The 21193-nt window shown below is 39.1% G+C and overlaps 1 protein-coding gene across 6 annotated transcripts in view; it reads right to left on the reverse strand.

Moving 5' to 3' along the window:
• Positions 1 to 4161: 4161 nt before the first annotated feature.
• ROCK1 (Rho associated coiled-coil containing protein kinase 1) overlaps positions 4162 to 21193 on the reverse strand; it is an 84103-nt gene continuing 67071 nt past the window's right edge. Inside the window, exons 28-34 of one of the 6 annotated variants that reach the window (XM_058022302.1) lie at positions 16237 to 16307; positions 12409 to 12497; positions 11212 to 11290; positions 10833 to 11094; positions 9842 to 10049; positions 6469 to 6510; positions 4162 to 5662 (exon numbers count right to left, since the gene is read on the reverse strand). In XM_058022302.1, coding sequence (XP_057878285.1) covers positions 6483 to 6510; positions 9842 to 10049; positions 10833 to 11094; positions 11212 to 11290; positions 12409 to 12497; positions 16237 to 16307 — 737 coding nt within the window. In that variant the 3' untranslated portion in view covers positions 4162 to 5662; positions 6469 to 6482. Of the gene's footprint in view, positions 5663 to 6468; positions 6511 to 9841; positions 10050 to 10832; positions 11095 to 11211; positions 11291 to 12408; positions 12498 to 16236; positions 16308 to 16327; positions 16862 to 19841; positions 20531 to 21193 lie in introns of those variants that run through there. The other 5 variants (XM_058022310.1, XR_009114356.1, XR_009114357.1 and 2 more) reach the window with 5 other exon arrangements.

Below are 21193 nucleotides of genomic sequence, written 5' to 3' on the forward strand. Positions count from 1 at the left end.
AGAACTTCATGGGGAGGAGAGGAGATGAGTAATCAACCAGCAATATTTTTTAGGCTCAAGTGATAGATAAGCACTGAAGGATGGGCATGATGGCAACAGCCAGGAGCCTTCAGTGTGATAAACCCCAAGTTGTAAACATTAAAACCAGTAGACATGGAGACTCAAATCTCAACTGCTTCTACAAAAACTCTTGATATTCAGATGTGCTTAAAGAAACCAAACCAGTGCTTTAAGATGCAAGGGAAAGAATGAGACAAGAGAGAAGCATCCCTTCCTTGGACCCCTCCTAGCTCCCAACACTCCTCTGCTGCTTACAGGTGCAGCTTTGCAGAGCTGCCACAGCTTATACCCCTGCCTGGTTGTTGGCACGTGCACTTCTGGCCATACTTTTGCCAGAGTTGATATCCTCAACAAGAAGGATCTTTTCCTTGCTGTCCCCCAAATGTCGTTTTCAGTTTGAAACAGTAGAAGAATGAAATATAAAATGGCCATAAAAGTAATCCAGGGTTTGAACGTAAGCCTTAACTTTAAAGACTTAGAAATTTCTGTCTTTTCAGTTTGTCATGGAGAAGAAGAGCAAAAGTTGATTTTATTGTTCAGTGTAGGCTCCTAGATGGGACATGGAGGTTTGGGGAAGCAAGGATTACATTTCACAGAGAAGCTTCAAAGGGTGTTATGCTGAGATTTTGCTGGATTATGCTGGATCTTGAATAAAGATGGAGTTTACCATTACTAAAAAGTGATTTAATTGTTAAAATTGACCAGCAAAAGTGGTGAATCTTATGTTACTTGGACCTGCTGAAAGAAGCTTTCTAGAAAAGCTTTGGTCCAATTCTAGGGTGAGATCCTGCAGACCATCTATTCAAGAGAGAGCAGATCCCAGCTGCCTGCCTGTGAATTTACATGTGGGATAACTCCAGTCGGATGTTTTGCTCTTTGTACCAAAAGTGACATACACAGAGTCGCGTTTACTCGTGCCAGCTCAATGGAAGTGGAATGCTCTGGGGTCTGAAGCTGCACTGAATCCTTCCCTTTAGGGAAACCCTTAGCTGATCAGGACTCAGGCAGTCACAGACCATGCATTTCCAAAATTTGGGAAAGGCACTAGAGGGTGCTGTGCTGAAGGAGAAGAAACGGGGATTTGTATCAGCAGGAAAAACCATCCTGACCTCTGCAAGGTGAAGAACCACTGTCTCCATCTTTTTTCCTCTGAGACCGTGTAGGCCCCTTCCTGCAGTAACAGCCGTGTGCCTTTTTCCTAAAGGAGGGGATCGATAGACACTGGTTTTCCTGAATCTTACACAAACTCACATCAGGAGTGCTGAGATCAGGAGACAAAGAGTGCAGCCTGATGTATAAATATGAACCTGATGACAGTCAAATGGTAAAAGATTGGTTGAACATTATTAAATGCATCTTTTAAAGGCAGGTCCCAGGGCAACCTTGGGTGGGGGACACCAGAAGTGCTTGCCCTGCTGTGTCCCTGTGGCCTGTGACAGGGCCATCTGAGCAGGACTCCTTCCCATCCTGAGCTGCTTGGATACAGGCCAGCTTGGATCCAAAAGCTGGGGCTGTGTCTGTAGTGCACGTTGGCCAACAGGCCTGGCAGGATTTATGGGTGCTGGAGGATGGCTCAGAGCAAGTCCAAATCTGTTTAGAAAAGTTTTTTTATGCTGGGGGAGCTCCCGTGGCTCAGTTCCAAGGAGCACAAGTGGTAGGTGAATCCTCAGGTGCTGCCATCCAGCAGGAGGTGTGGGGAAGGAAACCAAACCCCTTGACAAGGGGCCAAGGGCTCACAGGTGCTTTAGGCACTTGTGTGGTGCCTGGGACAGAACAGATTCACTTCAAATAACAGACACCCAGGACTTGAAATACTGCATTTACATTTCTTGTTTCTCTGAAGGTCAAGATGAGTTACCCTCGTTCAACGTATTGGCAGGTGAATTAACGTCTATTTTGTTTTCTGTGGGGAGCATCATCTTCTTGGGAACCTGTCTACCACAGAATGGTTTGGGTTGGAAGGGACCACGGGCAGGGATGCCATTTACTAGATCCTGTTGCCCAGGGCCCCATCCAACCTGGCCTTGAACACCTCAGGGGATGAGGCAGCCACACTCCAGTGTATCTTCTGTGTATCTTCAGCAAAGAAAATGTAGCAATCCAGGAGGAGTTTAGAGTACTAATAACCTCCCCGCTTCCATTTTGTGTTACATCTTCCATTTCAGCAGTTTTCAAACGTTTTACATTCTGAGTCACAAGTGTACATCCAGGGGAAGGAACAAGAACAAAACTCTACCTGCATTTTTTAAAATACATTAGAAAAATCCCAGCAGCGTTCACAAGCTCAGAGGGAAGCTCAGCTGCATCCCCCCTCCTCTTGCTGCATAATTCCCAGTTTGCTTCTGGCTACAGCCTCAGTGGCTACTGTAGGAAAATCTCACCTGTGGAGGAGGCCCTATCTTTTTATTACCAGGCTGTTTAGCTACAGTTAGCTACTCTTTCCATTTTCTTTCCTGTTGCCTTCAGCAGGAATAGGGAGGCTTGAAGAGAGAATCAGATTTTTTGCATTCTGCTAATGTCAGTGAACCTAATACAGTCATAAAAAAATTAAAAGGTGAAGGCAAATCAACAACAACAAAGATCATGTAAGAATCTGAACTTTTTGATTTGTCAAGCATCTTGTGAAATTACAGCTTCACCAGCATAAAGGCAGTCATGGTGATTTATGCTGGCTCTTCACAGCTTACATGTTTCAGCTATCTTGATGACTTTCAGTTGAGATTGTAAGCATTACATTTCCTAACAGTAGAGGCATTTGGCTGCTTTTTTTATTCAAAGTGTAGCTATTCCTGTAGATAGGCACCTTGCTTACAGTAAACAAGTGCCAACATCAGTGTACCAGAACACACAAACTGTAATTTGCACGTCTAGACTTTATTATTACAGCATTTTAGTTGCAATTTATCCCAGACACACAAGTCAATGTAATTTTACACTTCATTATGTCTGCTGCTGTTTTCTCAAACAAAATCAGCATTAAAAAAAAAACCTGCAGAACTTCAGCATTTCTAAAACACTCTGGAAACGACAGTAGGTGCCAGTCTGCAGAGCAAAAACCATTTTTCCACAATCCCTCTTCTCACTAGTCACTAGCTATTCATAACAGGGCTTATGCTATTTTTCAGATTCATGAAATACGAAATTACATGATACTACTATTTATTAATAAATTACTCAAGCAAAAGGTTTGAGCCTGCAGAGGTAGCCAGTTACACATAAAGGAAAGCAGAAAAGCAATCCACAACCTAATCTGAGTCTGGAGAGACCACAGGCCTTTCCAACTGCTCCAAATTCCTATTATAATATACATATTTAAGTAGATATGTTTGATCATCTTACTATATTTTTCCCTTCCCAGTATGTGACAGGAGATTAAAGCAGGTCCCAATTATCCCTCATATTGCTTGACAAGCTCACTGTCAATGTCAGTGGTGATCTGGAAGGCTGTCTTCAGTGAGCTCCAGCCACAGCTTTGATATTGCTGACATTTCAGATACAGCGAGCTCAACACAGAGGAACTTGCTGAAGTTACATCAATGCCTTCAATTTATCTGTACTTCCCCGCTCTGTGACCTTCAAAGGACGTACAATGATTCACATGTAATTTGGCCTTACTGCTCTATTGTTCTGCAGGCCTTGGTGGATTCCCCAGGGAGATTTATGGACAGCTAGCTTCATGGGATGTACATGGCTGTTCCAAAAAAGCCCAAACAAGCCTAATCCCAAAACCCCCCACCAACAAAAACTGCCCTGTCTTTTCAACAGTGTTCCCTCCCACAAATAAGTGGAATTTCTGAAACTCCAAACCTGCATCATGAAGGATGAAGCAATCACAAGGGCCAGCTAAGGGTGGTGGTTGAATAATAAATACAAATTAGGCTACTACAGCAGGCCATGAGAATAAGGAAATTAAAACATTTAATATGGTATTTACTTATTCATGAGGCATAGTAAAAGAAGAAAACAAAACCTTCCAGACTGCCCTGGGCATTATGATGCAAATGCACCTTGTACTTGGAAACTGTTGCAATGTCTGAATGCTTAGAAATCTGTATAAGCTGCAATCAGGAGAAAACACCATGCCAGTCATTTTCAAATGGGTCTTTCCATAAATTACTTTATTTCTCATTAAATGAGCACAGAGTCATTACCATATTAATAACAGATATGTTTATTATTACATATCCATCAGTGCGGCTTTCAATACCACTTGAAACATGCAAATCGTCCTAAGGACGAATCAGTTTTCCAGTGCTTCTTATTTAATACACAACTGCAAAGCCATATAAATTATTGAGGAGGTATTTGGTTAAGAAATAAAATAAAATAAAACCATACTGCCCATACCATGAATGTATTCCTGCTACAAAGCAAGAGTCTGACAGCATTTACTGAAATTCCTGAATTTCACCCAGAGCTTTTTTGTCTTTTTTTTTTTTCTGCATTGCCTACTCATCTCTTGGCTTATTAACAAGAATCAGTCTTTCTTTGTAAGAGGAATTCTCACTCAAAGATTGTACTTAATTTAGAAATGTATCTAGCATCTACAATACTTCAACCAATTATAGTTCAGTAAAAACTACTGATATGCAATAGCTTTTTAGAGGTTTCTTTTGTTTAGTTTTAGGTTTCTACATTTATTGACATGGCAATAATACAATTATCTCAAATTAAGGCACTAAAAGAACAATGTAAAACCAAGTAAAAGTGTTCTAAGAATAATTTACAGTTCAAACAGTGCATATAATTCTTAAATGTTTGTTAACTTAATGTATGTTATCACTTAAAATTGTAAGGCAATACATTATACAGTAAGAAATGATGTACCCCAAAATATGCTTCCAAACTCGGTGGTTCTTTTTATTGTTAGTTTCTAATGCCTCTAACAATAAAATAATTCAGTATGGCTTGGCAAAAATGCATAGATTAAAGGCAATTGCTTGTTTTCCCCCCTTTACAAACCTGCTGCATCAGTATTTTGTAAAGCATAATGCAAAATATTTAACACTTTGAATCCATTCCATAGTGGGTGGTTAGCATTAAGGCTGTAAAGAACTCTGCAGTGAAGGCACTGAAGTTCAAGTGATAAGGCTTCATTTTAAGCTAGTTCTGCAGTCTTCAAGAGCACAACTTAAGAGTCTTGAAAGCAATTGCAGTCCTTCTCACTGAGAAACCTTCCTCTTCTACTCCGTTTCATATGCTCATCTTGATATAAATATCCCCTTCACAGGGTTAACAGTCTTTTTCTTTCACTGGTACGAAGAAAGTTGGCTGCGTTTCATTGTGACTGACAGGCTTTTTTGAAAAAATCCAAAAGGCAGCACCTTTTTATATACCTAGCTAAGCTTTATTTGCTTTAACTTGCATTACATAGTAATAATTAATCTAATCTACCTTGAGGCAAACCCGCAATTAAACACCCTCAGCGTGCTTTTGTGCCAAAGCAAGGAGGAGACAGTAATAGCAATCTTAACCCTGAAGCCTGTGATAGTTATGTTGAGAGGAACAACAGCCCGTCTGCACTGCTCTGTGTGGTTAAAAAAAGCCCTGTTTCTCTGACTGCATCCCATGAGGTTCCATTAAGCACTGTACATGTGGTTAGCTGGAACAAAAAAGAAAACAGACAATTAATAACAAATATAAAAATTAGCTTTGTAACACTAGTGCGTGTTTGCCAAGAGCCTCAGTGAAGAAAATACTTGATTTTAACAGAATTCTTTTTCAACTGACAAGGTACAATGCTAAAATCATACCTACATCATCTTCCACAAACTGTTCTCAGTTTCAAACAACATTAAGCAAACACAGAGATCAAACAGATGATAGTATTACTGCAGCTTTACAAGTAAGCAATTAAGAGTCAACAATCATGAGTGTATTCATGGCAAACGCAAGGTGACCCTCTTTCACTTGCAGGACAAGAAAAGGCTCTCTAGGCTAAGAGCACGCACATGCAGTTGCAGAGCTCATCTGATGCACAGACATTTTGCTGGCTGGTTGTTTTCCTCTTCAAACATGCATTAACTTGACCAAGTGCCCAAGTCCAACTGTATTAAAACAAAAGATCTCAGCTGTGCTAATACAATGTGAATAAATCAGCAGACTGGAAGCTATAAAGTGTAGGTTCTGATCTCGAAGCAGTACTGCAAATGCCAGCAAGTTCATCATGAAGTTCTGATTCATTGTCATTAGTGATAAGTTCTTAAAATGCAGAATAGAACTTAGGATGAACTTTTATATGCAAAGCTCCTTTCAATGGGTCTGAGACACCTCTCCATGAAGTCAAGGAAGCACTGCCTACTGACTGCAAAGAAAGGTGGGTCAGACCCTGGATGAAATGTACTGAAAGGTCTTCAAGCATGTGTTCAAGTCTGTATCCATTCAACAAAACAGTTAATGCCTGCTTACATGGTAGGACTCCATCACCGAGGGCAAGTTCTGCTATACTGTCTGACAAGAGAACAATTTTCAGATACTCAGTAAAAGCCAGATATGTATGTCCCATAAAAAATCATTGCTGCTTCTCTTATTCCCACACCTAAGTAAAGCGGTGAGGGAGGAGGAGAACTGCAGGATGCATGAGTCCATAGAGGCTGATCCAATAACTGACTGCCTCCTGAGAGGAAAAAAGCCTGGTGTTCCTCTGCTTTATCCCTGACCCCAGCAGAGCATCCTCCAACTTACCTGTCCTCAGCTTTGGCCATCCCTGCACTTCTCAGTGCACTGATCTACTCACTAGCTTGGCACAGTTAGTCTACATTTTTTTGACAGTCAGGAAACTGATTTGTGTACTTTCATGGAAGGGTCCAAAATGGATCATTTCGAACACTTATCTAGGATCCAAGGACAGAAAAGAAGGAAAAGAAGACAGAGAGGGAAAATCCCCCCCTTTAAGTAGCAACAGGCTGTCAAATCAGCTCAGCTACTGTGCTGAGCTACAACTTAACTGCTCAGTATATAAACCACACTGTGAATTTATTTAATAAGCCAAATTTAAATATGGTACATTAGAAGGGAATTTTCCTAAAATAAACCCATCACCTCTTCTTTTTAAACACACAGGACAGAATATGAAGTGGTATCAGGGCACAGGCTGGGCACAGTCCATCAGAGCAGTACTTGTCTAGTTCACAGATACAACTCACAAAAAATTTGTCTGAGGAAACCACAAAAATGTCCACAGTGTAGCTGCCAGAATGAAGAGTTCCAGTCTGGCCTTCTTCTAATGCTTCTTTGCTCAGTGGAACTCTGAATCTTTTCATTGTCAGCTCTCATTGCTCTGCAGGTGCCATGCAGGCCCCACTGCACTCCAGTCAACCCAGTGCCAGCTGTCACATGGGGACAGAGTGTCACAAAGACACCCAGGGAGCCCCTCCAAGGGCCCCACCTGCCTCCTGCAGACATCTCCAGGCACCACGACAGGCAGGAGCACACACACACCCAGCACCCCTGCTGCTCAAGTGCTGTGCCTCTCTAAATGGCTTATGCTCAATAGGACTCTTTCTCCACAATCAGCGACTACAATATGCAGCATTAAAACAGAGTTTCTTGTAATTAATTACATGTTCTAGAAGCTCTGTCAGTATTTGATATCATCAAGAAGGAAGATATCAGTTATGTCATCAAGTTCACTGATGGGTTTGGGGTCAGTCTAGAAGAGTCATGTAAATGTTAACTGTTTGATCCATGTCACAGCTTGTCAGATAAATTCAAGAGCTAAAGAAGTAAGACATCATGCAGGTATTAGCTTCTGAAAACCTAAGAGCTTTATTTCTTCCTAAGAACTTGGAAGATCTCCTTGGGTGATGGAGAAAGGTGTGAGCAGAGGTTGTACACCAGGGCAGCTGGGAAAAACGCAAGGCTGCAGTATTTGGAACAGCTGATCTGACCTGACATCCACTTGTGCAAGACCATCACCATCATCCTTCCTCCTTTTGTTCTTGAGACTCTGCCCCAAACCTCTGTAACTTCTGAACCCAACAGAAAATCACAAGCTTTTCTTTTGTGGAGTTAGGGTTGGATTGTATTTGTTGTCATGCTCTGGGTTTTTTGGCTTTCCTTTAGGCAAAACATTCCTGGATTAATTTTCTGCTGAAAAATAGATCAGCTCACTCTGGTAATCTGTGAAGTATGAACTGACACAAGATAAAGCTCAGGAATGTGCAGCTGTCCTCCTTCTGGTGCTGGAGAGCTATTAGACTCATTGTATCTCTAGGATCTTAAAAACAGAGCTTTAATAATGGTGTTTCTCATTTTTTAAAGAAGTTCCACTCCCTAGTTGTGCATTTCTGTGATTCTGTAACACTCTCAACAGGACAATGCCAACAGGATTAATAACAGCAATAGTCTGGGTAACTGATGTCCCCAAACATACCCATTCCTTTAACAGTTACTGTAAACTTTCAAATATCCCAATCTGTTCCTTCTATAACAGATTTGCTGCACACTTATCCTTGCTAAAGGTAACTCCAAACCAGGACTTCTATTAAGAGAGAGTGAAAAAGAATCAATTAATTGATTTAAGAAAATTGATTTTTCTCACATAAGAACATGCATGAAAGCTGTTTATTACAGCTACCAGAGGACCTCTCAAGGATAAATGGAGAGCATACTCAGAATCAATTTTAAGAGTTTTTGGAAGAAAAAGTCTACAACTCTAAACATCTAAATGTGAAATAAAGAAGTATGGGATTATCTTGAAGGGCTTCACTGAATATATTATGATCTCAAAACTATAATCCCTGGGAGTGTTCAAGGCCTGGCTGGATGGGGCCCTGAGCAACCTGATCCACCCTGGCAGAGTGGGTGGAACTAGATGATCCTTAAGGTCCCTTCCCACCCAAACCATTCTATCATCACTTATGTTTTAGGATGGAAGTCTTGGGAACAAGAAAATCAATGCCCCTTTTGTCTTTCATATTTTTTCCTCGTCTGTTCCCTTCAAGGAGGATGTTTCATGATATACCCCATGTCTCCTTATACAATAATGTAAGGAGACATGGGGTATAACATATAATAAAGGTCTGCTTCCATTGCATTTATTGCCAGGAATGTTTGGTAGCCCTGCCAATCTGGGAAGACTCTTTCCTTACTGAGACACTAGTTTCTACTCCATACTGTCAATTCATTCAGTTATTTGAGGAGAAAACAACACATATACTGTATCAGGAAGCTAATAAAGGTTAAAATCAGATTACAGCAACCTAAGCATTAAAAAAGTGTATTTTACATCATGTCCTGGTTAATGGACAGGATGTAAAATGTCCATTATGCATAGGGTAACAAATAGTTTACAAAAACAACTGCTGGGACAGAAGATAACTTGGAATGAGTTAGCAGGCCGGAAGAACAGAATTAATACTTAACTGGCCTCACAACAAAAGAATTGGCCTAACAACAGACAGAATCTGTAAATTTCTCATTTCAGCCCCTTTTGCAGAAGACTTCTAGCGTAGGCAAGCTCTGAGTCAATCCATGGATGGGATGACTGTGGATCACCCTTGCTGCTAAATGCCATTACTGACATATCCACTGAGCCTTGCCTTCACACAGGAATAAAAATGAAAGCAGCTCCCTCCCAAGCATTGGGAGGTACCTTTCCAAATGTGAAGAGCTGATAAATTTGCCATAATAACAGGAAAATTCTGCTCCTTCCTTTGGAATTTGAGCTAAGTATCAGCACTTCAACAGCCATAACTATGGAATTATTTCACAAGTAGGACTTATAAACGGAGGGGTTTTTAGTCAAGAAGTTCTGTAGTTTTTGTAACTTATTTCTCACCTCGTTTTTCCAGAAGTATTTTTAACAGCTTTTCGGAATGACTGGTTTGCTGAGGATCTTGTAGACAAAGTTCTAGGAGAAGCACGAACAAAAGTAGATGGTGGTGTCTTAGGGATCTTCTTTACTAAATGTGTCACCCACTTCTTCTGTTCATCTTGACAGGATGCCAACAAGAGCATATCTCTTGCTGAAGTTACATCATAACTCACTACAAGGAAAAAGGAGGAAGATGATTCAGTGAAAACCCAGGCTCCTTTTCAAAGTAAGAGTTATGACACACCAACTGTGCCACTGGAAGGAACAATGGAACCTATATACATTCTTGTATTGCATTTGTTTATATATTTTTGGAAGACAGCAAACAGTAGGGAGGATTATGAATATAATGTTTTTCACGATTTGTCATTCTGCATTAAGATTCTTGAGTCTAACATGAGCATTGGAGAAATGAGAAACTTACACTAATTACAATTTTAATAAGCTGGGAAGTTGTGTGAGTGCCTTGTGGCCAAGTTCCAGAGTACATACCCTGAATGCTCCACTTCACAGCAGCACAGAGGAGAAACTTTTCCTCCAGTCTGTGAGGTGGCTGAAGAACCACTCTGCAAGGTCTCAGCATCTCAGCAGAGCTTGCTGATACAGCCACTGCAATTGTCCCTAGTATGGGTCAGGTATAAGTGCAGAGGAAATGGTGAGGGCACCAAGGAGCTGCCCAGTACTTGGGAACAAACCTCTAGGGAACCTTGTGCTCTCAGGGCCCTCAGCAGAGCTCCACCAGCTACACCACAGACCTCCCTACAGAGGTCTGCCACAGCTGCCTGTTCATAAACACTGCAACAGCCTATTGCTTTAACAGCAACTTCCACATCTAAAATCACTTCAGTTTGAAGTTTAATTTTAAACTGAAGTGCTTTTTATTCACCTCCAGTAGTTCAGCAGGTTTGGCTTAACCACATGGAGAATACAGAATAGAAAAAAACCATGAGTATACCTTTGCATGGTGCAATTAATTCCTCCTTTTTATCCAAGTGGTCTCTGTGGCACTTCACATGGCATCTTCGACATTCTAGGGCAGCAGGGGGTTTAAAGACATGCCAGAGAGGTTTGGCACAGGCCTCACAGTTGGCTGGAAAGTGGTATAACGTGGGAATAAATTCATGGCCTTTGTGATTTAGAAAATTTGTCTTCTCTGCCGGCTGTACTGGTTCTACCTCCAGATCCTTCCTGCATTCCCCCTCATTAGCATAGAGAATCTGAAAAAGAACACTGCTGTGTTACTGTTGAAGCACTAAGTACTTTCATATCCTCTTCAAAGAAACCACCACTTTTTCAAGAGAGTTAAATAGACAGGAGAATCTATATCTTTTTACCTGGAATATTTTAGGAATTTCTTCAGTTTCAGCTCTATATACATCTCCTTGAGTTACAGGCCGGACATGAAACAGCTTACTAGATTAGAAGAAACATGAATCAGAAAATGCTAAAAAGTTATGTATGGTTCAGAACAATTATCAAACTGCTCTGAAGTTCTCAGAAATTATGCAAGCAACACGACCTACTTCAACACTGCAATATGATTTTGGGAACTAATTCATAAACCATACAGATTTTGTCTACCCACATAAGACCAAAATAATTCACAGCATGGAAAGAGGGTTATCTTAGAATGGATTCAAGATCCATCATGGTAAATTTACTTAAGATAAAGGCATTCAAATACTACCTCAAAACACTAGGAAGTCTAACATTATTGCTAGAAAAAATTTGTGAAAACCTGGATGAAAGTAACCATATTAAGTAGAATACTATCCAGTAGTTTTTTACTAAATCACACTGATGAACAATCTATGCCAAAACACCACAAAAGGAAATCTGGGGCACCAGCTGTTGAAAAACTATTTAAATTGTAACAAACATCATGTGAGTCAAGACTCTAAATCCACCTCTCCCAAGATCCTGTTTTCAACAGTGGCTGTAGCAGATGTTTATGAAAACAGAGTATGAAACAGTTCTAAGAAAAAATAACTCTTTTCCTGGTTATGAGCAATTGGCAGCTGAAGCACTTCCTGAGTTTGAGAGTCCTTCCAGACCACTGTAGTCCTTGATACATCTATTCATGAATTCTAAAACCTTTTTTCAATTACTATTCTGTAAGATCCCATAATGTCAATCAGCTGTTCAAACATCACAGTCATGTACCAGTGAGGGGCTTCAGTGATATTTGATACCATTTTCCTCATGTATAACCAATGTAAGGGAATCACAATTAATATATTTTACCACTTCAAACAGAAAACAGCTGGAAAAATTAGAAATGCTTTGGACTAGAACAGCAATGATCCTTTCTCTTTTTCTCTAACTTATAGCAATCATAGGACAAACAGCAAGTACTGTCAAAGTTCTGTTAATGGTACACTAAAATACAGATAGACATTTTCCAACTAGTATGGGAAATTAAAAATTATTTATGGTATTTTTATTTCAAGCTTCTGGATTTGCTATCTGCTATTTCACACACAACACTCTTTTGTCAATTTGTATCCAAAATCAACAATGACTTTACTTACTCTATATCTAGTACCATAGATGGATTAGACTGGTCCTTGTCCTTTTCATCATTGTAGAACAGTATCTTTTTACTGCTCACCACCACATACTGTGGAAAGAAAGGGTAAAACAGTTGAAATTGCATTTTAAAAAGCAATAATTTATCCTAATATACTCCCACATGCACATAAAAAGCCAGAGTAAATGAAAGGTTTCAAATTAACATCAGGAGATATTCAAATCACCCTGAAGGCAGCTAGACTACACACAGCTGTGCAGTGCTACAGCTGCAGTGACTGTATTGTCCCTGGATCACTCTAAAATGCTTGTGATGACTCTGCAGGTCCATCTGTACACAAACTCACAAATTTCAGTTGCCACTGGCAGGTCACTAGGAAATTTACTGTATCACTGAGTGTGACACAAAGTAAAAGCTATCACTTATTGACAATGTTGTCAAAAACTTCTCTAGTTCTACAGGCCTGCAGGACTCACTGCTACTTCACACCAAACTGCTGGTAGGCTAAAACAGAGTCCCATGGCTCCTGCTATTTCCTACACTCCCAATGTAATGGACTGGTAAAATAAAGAGCCCAAATGAATCAGCAGAAACAGAGGTCTGGTACTCATAAATACACTAAGGTAGTGAAGAACAAACACCTCTAACCTAAGCCCGTCCCAGTAAGTTCAAGTCTGGAATTCACTGCCTGCTGCTCTTCACTGGGAGCTGCTAGTCTAAGATCTTTGCTGGAACTGTCCACAAGCATAAGCTCAGTGACAGCTGTGGCTGCTCCCTCCCCTGTAGTTTCAAATGTTTTAGAAGGAACTGTAAGATATAAGATACTAAGGAGGATTAAAAGGAGAGAAACTGGCAGCTCTGTCTACACTGATCTCCAGATTCACGTATAATATAACCCAGAAGGACAGAAAAGCATGAGAGTGAATGCACCACTAGTTCATCTCAAGCCCAAGTACTGGCAGGTAACTGGATGGGTTTCTGCACAATGCAGATACTGATAATTTGAATAAACGTCTACTCCTTTACAAAGGGAGGTTTCAACCTCATTGTGCACAGCATTGAAGCTGACCTCAAAACCTGAGTATGAAAGTCACCTTAAGTTTATACAACAGCATTTTTAAAATGTGCTGTGCAAGGTGTGAGCTACAGTTGTAAATCTCAACTACTGAAATGCATCTTTAAAAAGCCATGAAAGGGCATTTTGTCACAATTCCTTAATAGAAAGCCTGATCAGCTTCAGTAACCACTAAGTGTGAACCTCTTGTGATTTTTCCCATTGAAGAAAAAGATTGTACTTCAATTCCTTTATCCACTCCAATAGAAAACTAATGCCTTTTTCATCTTTGAAGTGTGCACTTCACCTTTCAGAGATCAGAGCAAGCCCTTCAGATGACAACTATCACAAATGCAAATTCTGGCTGTAAAGGAATTCAATTATCACACTATAGATAAGCCTTGGTGAAAGAACAACTTAACCTCACAAAAAAAAGTTATGTACAACAGCGTCAATATCCTGTTGTGAACATATAAAAAAATATTCTGACAGTAGTTCTGTTCTACAATGGTTTTTGAAGGATATTTTATCACCTTCACTGGGGATGAAATGAAGCTCCAGATAAAAATAAGGGTAATCAATTTCAGTGCTAGCTTTAGGAGTAACAAATGTTTTTTCTCAAGTAAGTTTTCCACACTCGCTCTCTTCTAACTTAAGCTAAATAAGTCAGAGGGCACTGGGCAAAACCATTAGTATTACTGACATTTGAGAGAGAAATGCAGCAGCTCAAGTTGTAACAACTCAGGCATCAATCCAATTACACTCATAATATGATTTTGCTTTTCCTTTAATTTAATCTATATTTGAGGTTGCATATACCTCTCACTTTCACAAAACTGAAACGGCAGGAGAATTAGGAAGAGAAACACCTGAGGAGGCTGACCACCTGCCAGCTTGTTTCAGCTACAACAGCAGCTGAAACAAGTGCAGTTCAGTTCAGGCAACAGAAGCACATCTGAGTGAACACAGTCCCTCACTACTGTGACTCACTGATATGAGCCTCAGCTAGTTAAGGAACCTTATCAGTACAATTTATTTTGTGACTGAGCCATCCATCTGCAGCTCAAATTCCTCCAAAGTGTGAGTACATTCAAACTAGGGAAGTGTTGGAAAGGAATGGATTAACTGCCTAAAATATCTTGAGGCAAGTAAATATGCCTATACTGGGCATGCCTGAAGAAATTCTGATAGTCTTTCACTGGAGAAGCTGCATTTATTAGCAGTTTAGAATTTCATTTGTCAGAGAATGCAAAAATAATCTCAATTTTTACAAAACAACCACAAAAGGGTACTTAGAAGCATCCTGACAGAAAAACGACACAGTATTTTATATAATCCAGAACAGAACAAAGCTACCTGATTTGTGCCAGGCATCATCAATTCTATAACAAGTGGATTCAAGCAGCCCTAGCAATCAAACAGATCTACAGGAACATCTGCTATTTGGTTTTACTCCTGGTGGTGAACACCTTTTTTGTGGGTAAAGCACCATCTCTTTCTGTATACTTTTGCTATTAATATTGCTGGTTTTATTGTGCTTGTCTTAGTCCTGCTTTGTGCTTTTAGTAAACTGTTAAGCCATAAATTCTGCTTTTGTTTCTTCCTTACTCAAAGGGGTGGGGGAAAGGGGACTGGCCATTAGTTGAAATAGGGCAGAACTCATCATTCACTCCCAGCAAGCCAGAATAGGCGGTGGTTTTAACTTACAGACAAATCACCAAGGTCTGATATTGATGTAAAAATAGGCAGGTCTGGAACTCCAACACTTGGAGTGTATAAAGAAGGCCATGGAAGCCCACTGAAAATAGCAGTACTTCAAAGAAGGAACACAGCAGCTAAAGACTCAACACAAACCCTCAAGTGCTTCTCTGACAGGAATGAATCCCTTCTCCTTTAAATTTTATGGGAATCATTTCCGGCTGTTGTAAATGTGAATATAAATAGAAGCACTTAAGAAATACCTTTCAACAAGAATTAGGAAGTTACTTCAAAAGTGTGATTAATAACTCAGTAGTTCCCAGTAGCAGTCTTTGAATATAAAGATGAAGGAAAAGAAACTGTTTAATACAATTAGCTTTTAAAATTGAAAAAAATTCTAGAGACCAGGTTCACTTTTGTATTTAGTTGTTCTAAAAGATGATAAAAGGGGTGGAACTGAAAAGCCAGAAAAGATAATCAGAAAATGGTTCTAAGTACCTCAATTTGAATATTGGATGTTTCAAGAAACAGATCATAACCCTTGCAGAGGCACAACAAGATTGCTTTGCTTGGAGTGGGAATTCTGTCACAGAGATCCCATTTCTGAGAGTAAATCAATTATTTTTAAGAGAAACCTATCATTTTAAAGGTAAGGGAGACAGAAACATCCTTGGAAATCATATGTAGTAAGTCAGTGTGATGCACTCTTCCATGACCTTCAGAACATTTAAGTGTGGTATTCCCTACTCTGTGCTGCCAAGTTGCACAAAGAGGTTCTTTTTCAGTAACAGAATTATAAAGATGCTTACTCAAAGAAGAAACGTGATTTTTAATGGTTCCAAGATGCTCATTGTAAAGCATTTCCTCCCCTCTTGCAAATTTGCACAATGTCATTACTAAAGGTTTCATACTGAACTTGAATTTTCTTGGGGTTTTTTTTCTTCAATAATGTACATACACTGAATTACTCTTAATTATTTTGTTTGTTTCTTAAATACGAGTTGTAAAACCAATTCACCACATGCCTAGAAGCTTTTCCAAGGAAACTGAGGAAGAAAGAAAAAAAGGCATCTGTACCTGTTTCTTCCAGCCATGCCGCCTTATATTTCCTTTGTTTGGTACTGAAAGCCAACCTTCAAGTCTTGATTCTGGTTTTAAAAAATGCATATTTAATAATTTTGTGTATTTATAATAATAAAGCAGAATAGCACAAAAGCAAACTACCACTAGAAAGGAAGATGTACTACATGCAATAATGGGCAATTACCTATTCAGCAATGCAGAATAAAAAGCACAGCTAAATGAAATGAAGATATAAGCATTTAATTCATGCTTCATCACAAGCCAACATCTGATTACACAGTTACTGCACAATAAAAGTAAAGCTGTTTTCCTTGATGCCAACATCTAACACTGTATGTAAATAGTTTGCAAAGAGCCAGGCAGGAAAGACTTTGCTTTGAAAATATATTACAGTTTAAATTAGGAGATTTTCAATGTAAACATGATTTAACATTCAGAGGGGCTGTATGAAAATACTCAGCAGGAAGATGCAGGAAGTAAAATAAATCAGATCCACATTTTCCACAGGAAACAAAAAAAGGAGAGACAGCACAAGAGCAAGCAAAGCTACATGGGTGTCCCATTACTCACAGAAGATAAGCATAGGAGATAATTAAATAAGGAATGCAGGAAGAATCAACTAGATATAAAGAATAAGAGACAAGTGTTTTACTCAAATTTTCAGTGAAAAAGTATCCAAAGAGAAATGTAATACCCTATTTTCCCACCATTAAATTACTGAAATAATTTAGCATGATACAAAAAAGGGCCACAGAAAAAGTAGCATTCTGCCTCACGTGGACTGTTGATTTAGAAAGCCCTTCCAGCTAACTGAGAGTGGCTTCTAAAATTTAAAATTATGAAGGAAGGTTATAGTAGCACTGAAAACTTCAAAAACTTTAAGTTAAAATTTTCTAAAACATTCTCCACAACTATTTATGTCCTGAGGAGCTACTGGTTCCTTCTGTCCTTCTGGAATTACTCTTCGTGAGGTGTAACCCAGCAAGTTCTGAAATGGATTCAAATGTATGAAAGTTACTGTCCATGTGCTTAGCTATACAGAATTACAATGGGTCTGACAGCCTAGCAAGGCATTACAATGATGCATGTAAAAGCCCTTCCCACATTACCTTACAGCAGGCAATATTTAGAAATGGACTACACTTAGGCATATGGAATCATTTCTCCACAGAGAATAGCTTCAAAATACTGGAGGGCCACTGAACTACTGAGATCAACTGGAAGAAAATCATGTTAGCAGAACTCATTCCTGTAAGAAAACTTCCCAGAGAAATGAAGGAAATTTGTAGCTCCCTGCCTTCTCACATCTGCATAAGAACTGTGGGGACTGGGGGGTAAGGGGCCCCACACCCCCAAGCCTACCTCCTCTGCTATCCCAGCCTCTCCCCAGTTATTGATATTCAGCAGCTTTGGAAAACAAAACCTATTTCCTTCAGGTCTACAGGCCTCACAGATATGTTTACCTTGATTTGAATACTTTGATTAAGTTTTACGTTAAGAGAAGATTCTTCCATTTTTAGAAATTATAGAAACATCCTAGAACTCAGGTTTTCATTGCAAAACAAAGTGATGAATTGCTAATAAAAAACAAAGTATGGAAAAGTGTAATTCAAAAGGAATATAGGAAGGATGACTTGTTAAAAAAAGAAAAGAAAGCTTCTGTTGAAATTGTGGCATATGAAAATCTGAAAAGATCCAATGATGATGAATTTTAAAAGATGCTTATAGGGACAGTATAAGTTTTTCTAGGTTTCCTTCTGCTTCAGCATGTTCTGAAAACAATTTCAAAAGAAGTAGGAAGTAAGTGAGGTATTTCAAATGAATCTGTCAACATTCTTTTCTGTCTACAACAAATCTATTTTAAGGAGCAAATTCTATTTTAATAAGAGACGATTTCTGAGCTGTGAATAACATCTTGTAGTTGAAAGTAACAGTTTCTGACCATCTTTTCAACAAAGCTAAAATTCGTCTGGAACCAAATGTACTCTTGAAAGGATAGATGAGCTCCTTCATTCCAACCTCACCACAAAGGTTCCTCTCAAGTAATATTTATAGCGCATTTTCATTTCTCTTGACAGACTTAGCATAACTGCAAATGCTCATCTGGCCATTTCACAAATATTTGATCCGGAAGACTAATATTTATGAGTGTTCTGATTAAGTAATTAAGAAAATATGGGCTATCTAGACTTTAAAAAAGAATCTTCCATTCCTGTCTTTAAAAATAGGCTCGAAACTATTGCCTGACAACTCCTCTGTATTTTGGAAAAAACACCAGAATTGATACCTCATATTTGCAATCTAGAAAGTCTAAGATAGGCCTTAAAAATATCTGAATAGGATGTGAAGAAAGAATTCCATAAAGGCTACAGATCATATAGTTATCTCTGTATGTATTTTAAATTTAGATTTCTATTCCAAACATCTTCATGGCTAGTATCCAGACTACCAGGATTCATAGGGATTCAGTATGATAGCAGTGCTAACAGTAAGACTTCAATAAAATCACACAAGACAACCATGACTGTACGTGTTTATGAGACTTATGGAGCTAAGTAATGTGGGTGCTTTCAGGAACAGCAGAGCATCTCTTTCCAATGCTCAAGAATTCCTACTCCTAAGAGTCTTCCACAGCAACCAAAAACTTGTAGATACTATCTTGCTAATTCTTTCCATTCTTCCAATTTGGATTTTTCCTTTTGCAGATTGTCCTACTATAATTTCATGTGGATTGCACCAAGGATTTCTGACTGGATCTCTCTTTGGGGTTTATTCAGGTTTATTCAGGCTGCTTCAGGAAGTCTTATCTGAGTCCAATAAAACTGCCGCTTAAGTGCCCCACACATTTATTATTTCACCTTATCTTTGTGCAAAACATAACAACATATGCTGTAAAATATGTGCTGCAGCTAAACCTGTAGGGCAGCTTAATTGCTTAAATGATCTTGCCAATCAGATGAAAAGGAGCAATTCACAACAGGTTAAGTGCCCTGTAAAAATTACGAGAAAAAACCCTCATGTTCCTGACTGTGTTCTGTCTTGGCAAAAAAGAATTTTGTTTACAATCATGCAAGTATAAAGACTCCCTAAATCCAGCCAGGAGGAAGAGTCATTCCAAAGGCATAATTTAAAAGCAAATACCTCAGTTGTTTCAGCAAGGACTCTGTTAACACTGGGGACACCAACTGAGATATGAGCTGCTATCTGAATCAATAATCAGAAGTGAGAGTTACAAAACATGCCTAGAACTGAATACAAGGAAAAAATTTCATCCACATAATCTTTCCCATGTAAGTGAGCAAGAGCCTGAGAATAGCCTGGATTGTGTAAAGGGGCCAATCCCCACCTTGGGAGAGTATAAATTGTCCTAGCAGCTACCAAAATTTGAGGGAATATTTAAGCCAATGGCAGACAGAAAACAGCTCCAAGAGAAATGCAGCTGTAAAGTGTGTTATCATGTGATTTCTCTGTGTCTATTTCTAAATAGAGATATTTTTTTTTAAATTTTTAAAATATAAAATTTTTTCTCAATTAAACCAAAAACTGCCCATTGCCAGAATCATGACCATGGAATCATTCTTTTATACATGCTTCTATTATTTTGTATCTTTTTTTTCCCCCCTGGTGATGTTTTTATTTTGACAGGGAAATGAATAAATCATACTATAATTACTTATTATAGAATTCAACCATTTATTTGCTAAAAAAATTTTTAATAGGGTCTTTGCCTTTAGAACTGGTGCACCAGCTATTGACCACTCATCCCATCCAGCCCTTAAAAACAAGTTGCTATTCAAGGTGCTCTGAAGGAATGGCCGTGTTTGGGTTGTGGGAGTGATGGGAACTTGGCACACAGTTGAAGACAATCAACATCACACAACAAAACTGCAGCAAATGAGATGCTGTAATGTGTCACCTTCTGGTTTGTACACTAATTACCTGGTTGGCAGGAAAAAACCTATGTGCTGGATAATTTCCTCTTTCTGTGGCATGGGTTATTTCTATTCTGAAGTCTGGCTGGGTTCTTTGTCATCTTTACAAATGCTCCTGCACTGGTTTTTCACCCTCTGCTTAGCTCTTTGACAAGTGTGTGAAATTTGACTACACTAATGTCACTTAATCTCCTTTAATTACCAAACTGCTTCTTATTCAGATCCCGATCAACCCAGAAACTCAGTCAAACAAAACAAAAACAAAACCAAAGCAGCATGTAGGGACATGATCTAAATCTAGATAAGTCCTAATAATATGTATTAGAGGTCCTACCTGTATCAAACCAGCAGGACAACTGTAGTAAAATTCAGAGGCATATGTAGAAAAAAGGGCAAAAAAGAGAAGATAATTGAAAAGCTGGCAAAAAAGAAATAGTTGAGGGCTAACAAGTAGACACCTCACCCAAGAACACCAGAACTGCCATGTTCTAAATAACAATGGGAATTACCAGCTGACTTGAAAAGATCTTGTACAGACTGAAATTTCTGCCCCAAAATGGAAGCAACGGATTATGCAGCCAAAAGCCTGACTGCACACATCTCCAGAGGTAAAACTGAAAATAACCCTCCTTATTGAGGCAGACAAAGAAAGAGCTTTTTCCTACAGTCCATCCAAGGTCTGGGACACAATGGGGTCATACTGACACACTACTGCCCTCAAGAAAAAAGCAGGGAAGGTATCTACAGCCAGATGGAAGCATTTATGTTTTCCATGTAATACACAACAGCCATCAAATGAAAATGGCTGAGAAGGGAAGTGAGGAAGTTCAAAACTACTCTTTTGACTAGAATAAATCTGGTCTGTTTTGCTGTAGGAAAAAACCCTAAAGATCTCAATTGAAGAGAGTTCAGAAATTTTCTACTAAAATTATGAGCCACAATCTTCTTCAATTACAAGACACTTAAAAACAATAAGGGTGGATTCCAATTTGTAATTTGAGGGGAGAAAAAAATCCACT

Source organism: Melospiza georgiana, chromosome 1 (assembly GCF_028018845.1).
Source record: "Melospiza georgiana isolate bMelGeo1 chromosome 1, bMelGeo1.pri, whole genome shotgun sequence".
In the NCBI taxonomy this organism is placed as follows: Eukaryota; Metazoa; Chordata; class Aves; order Passeriformes; family Passerellidae; genus Melospiza; species Melospiza georgiana.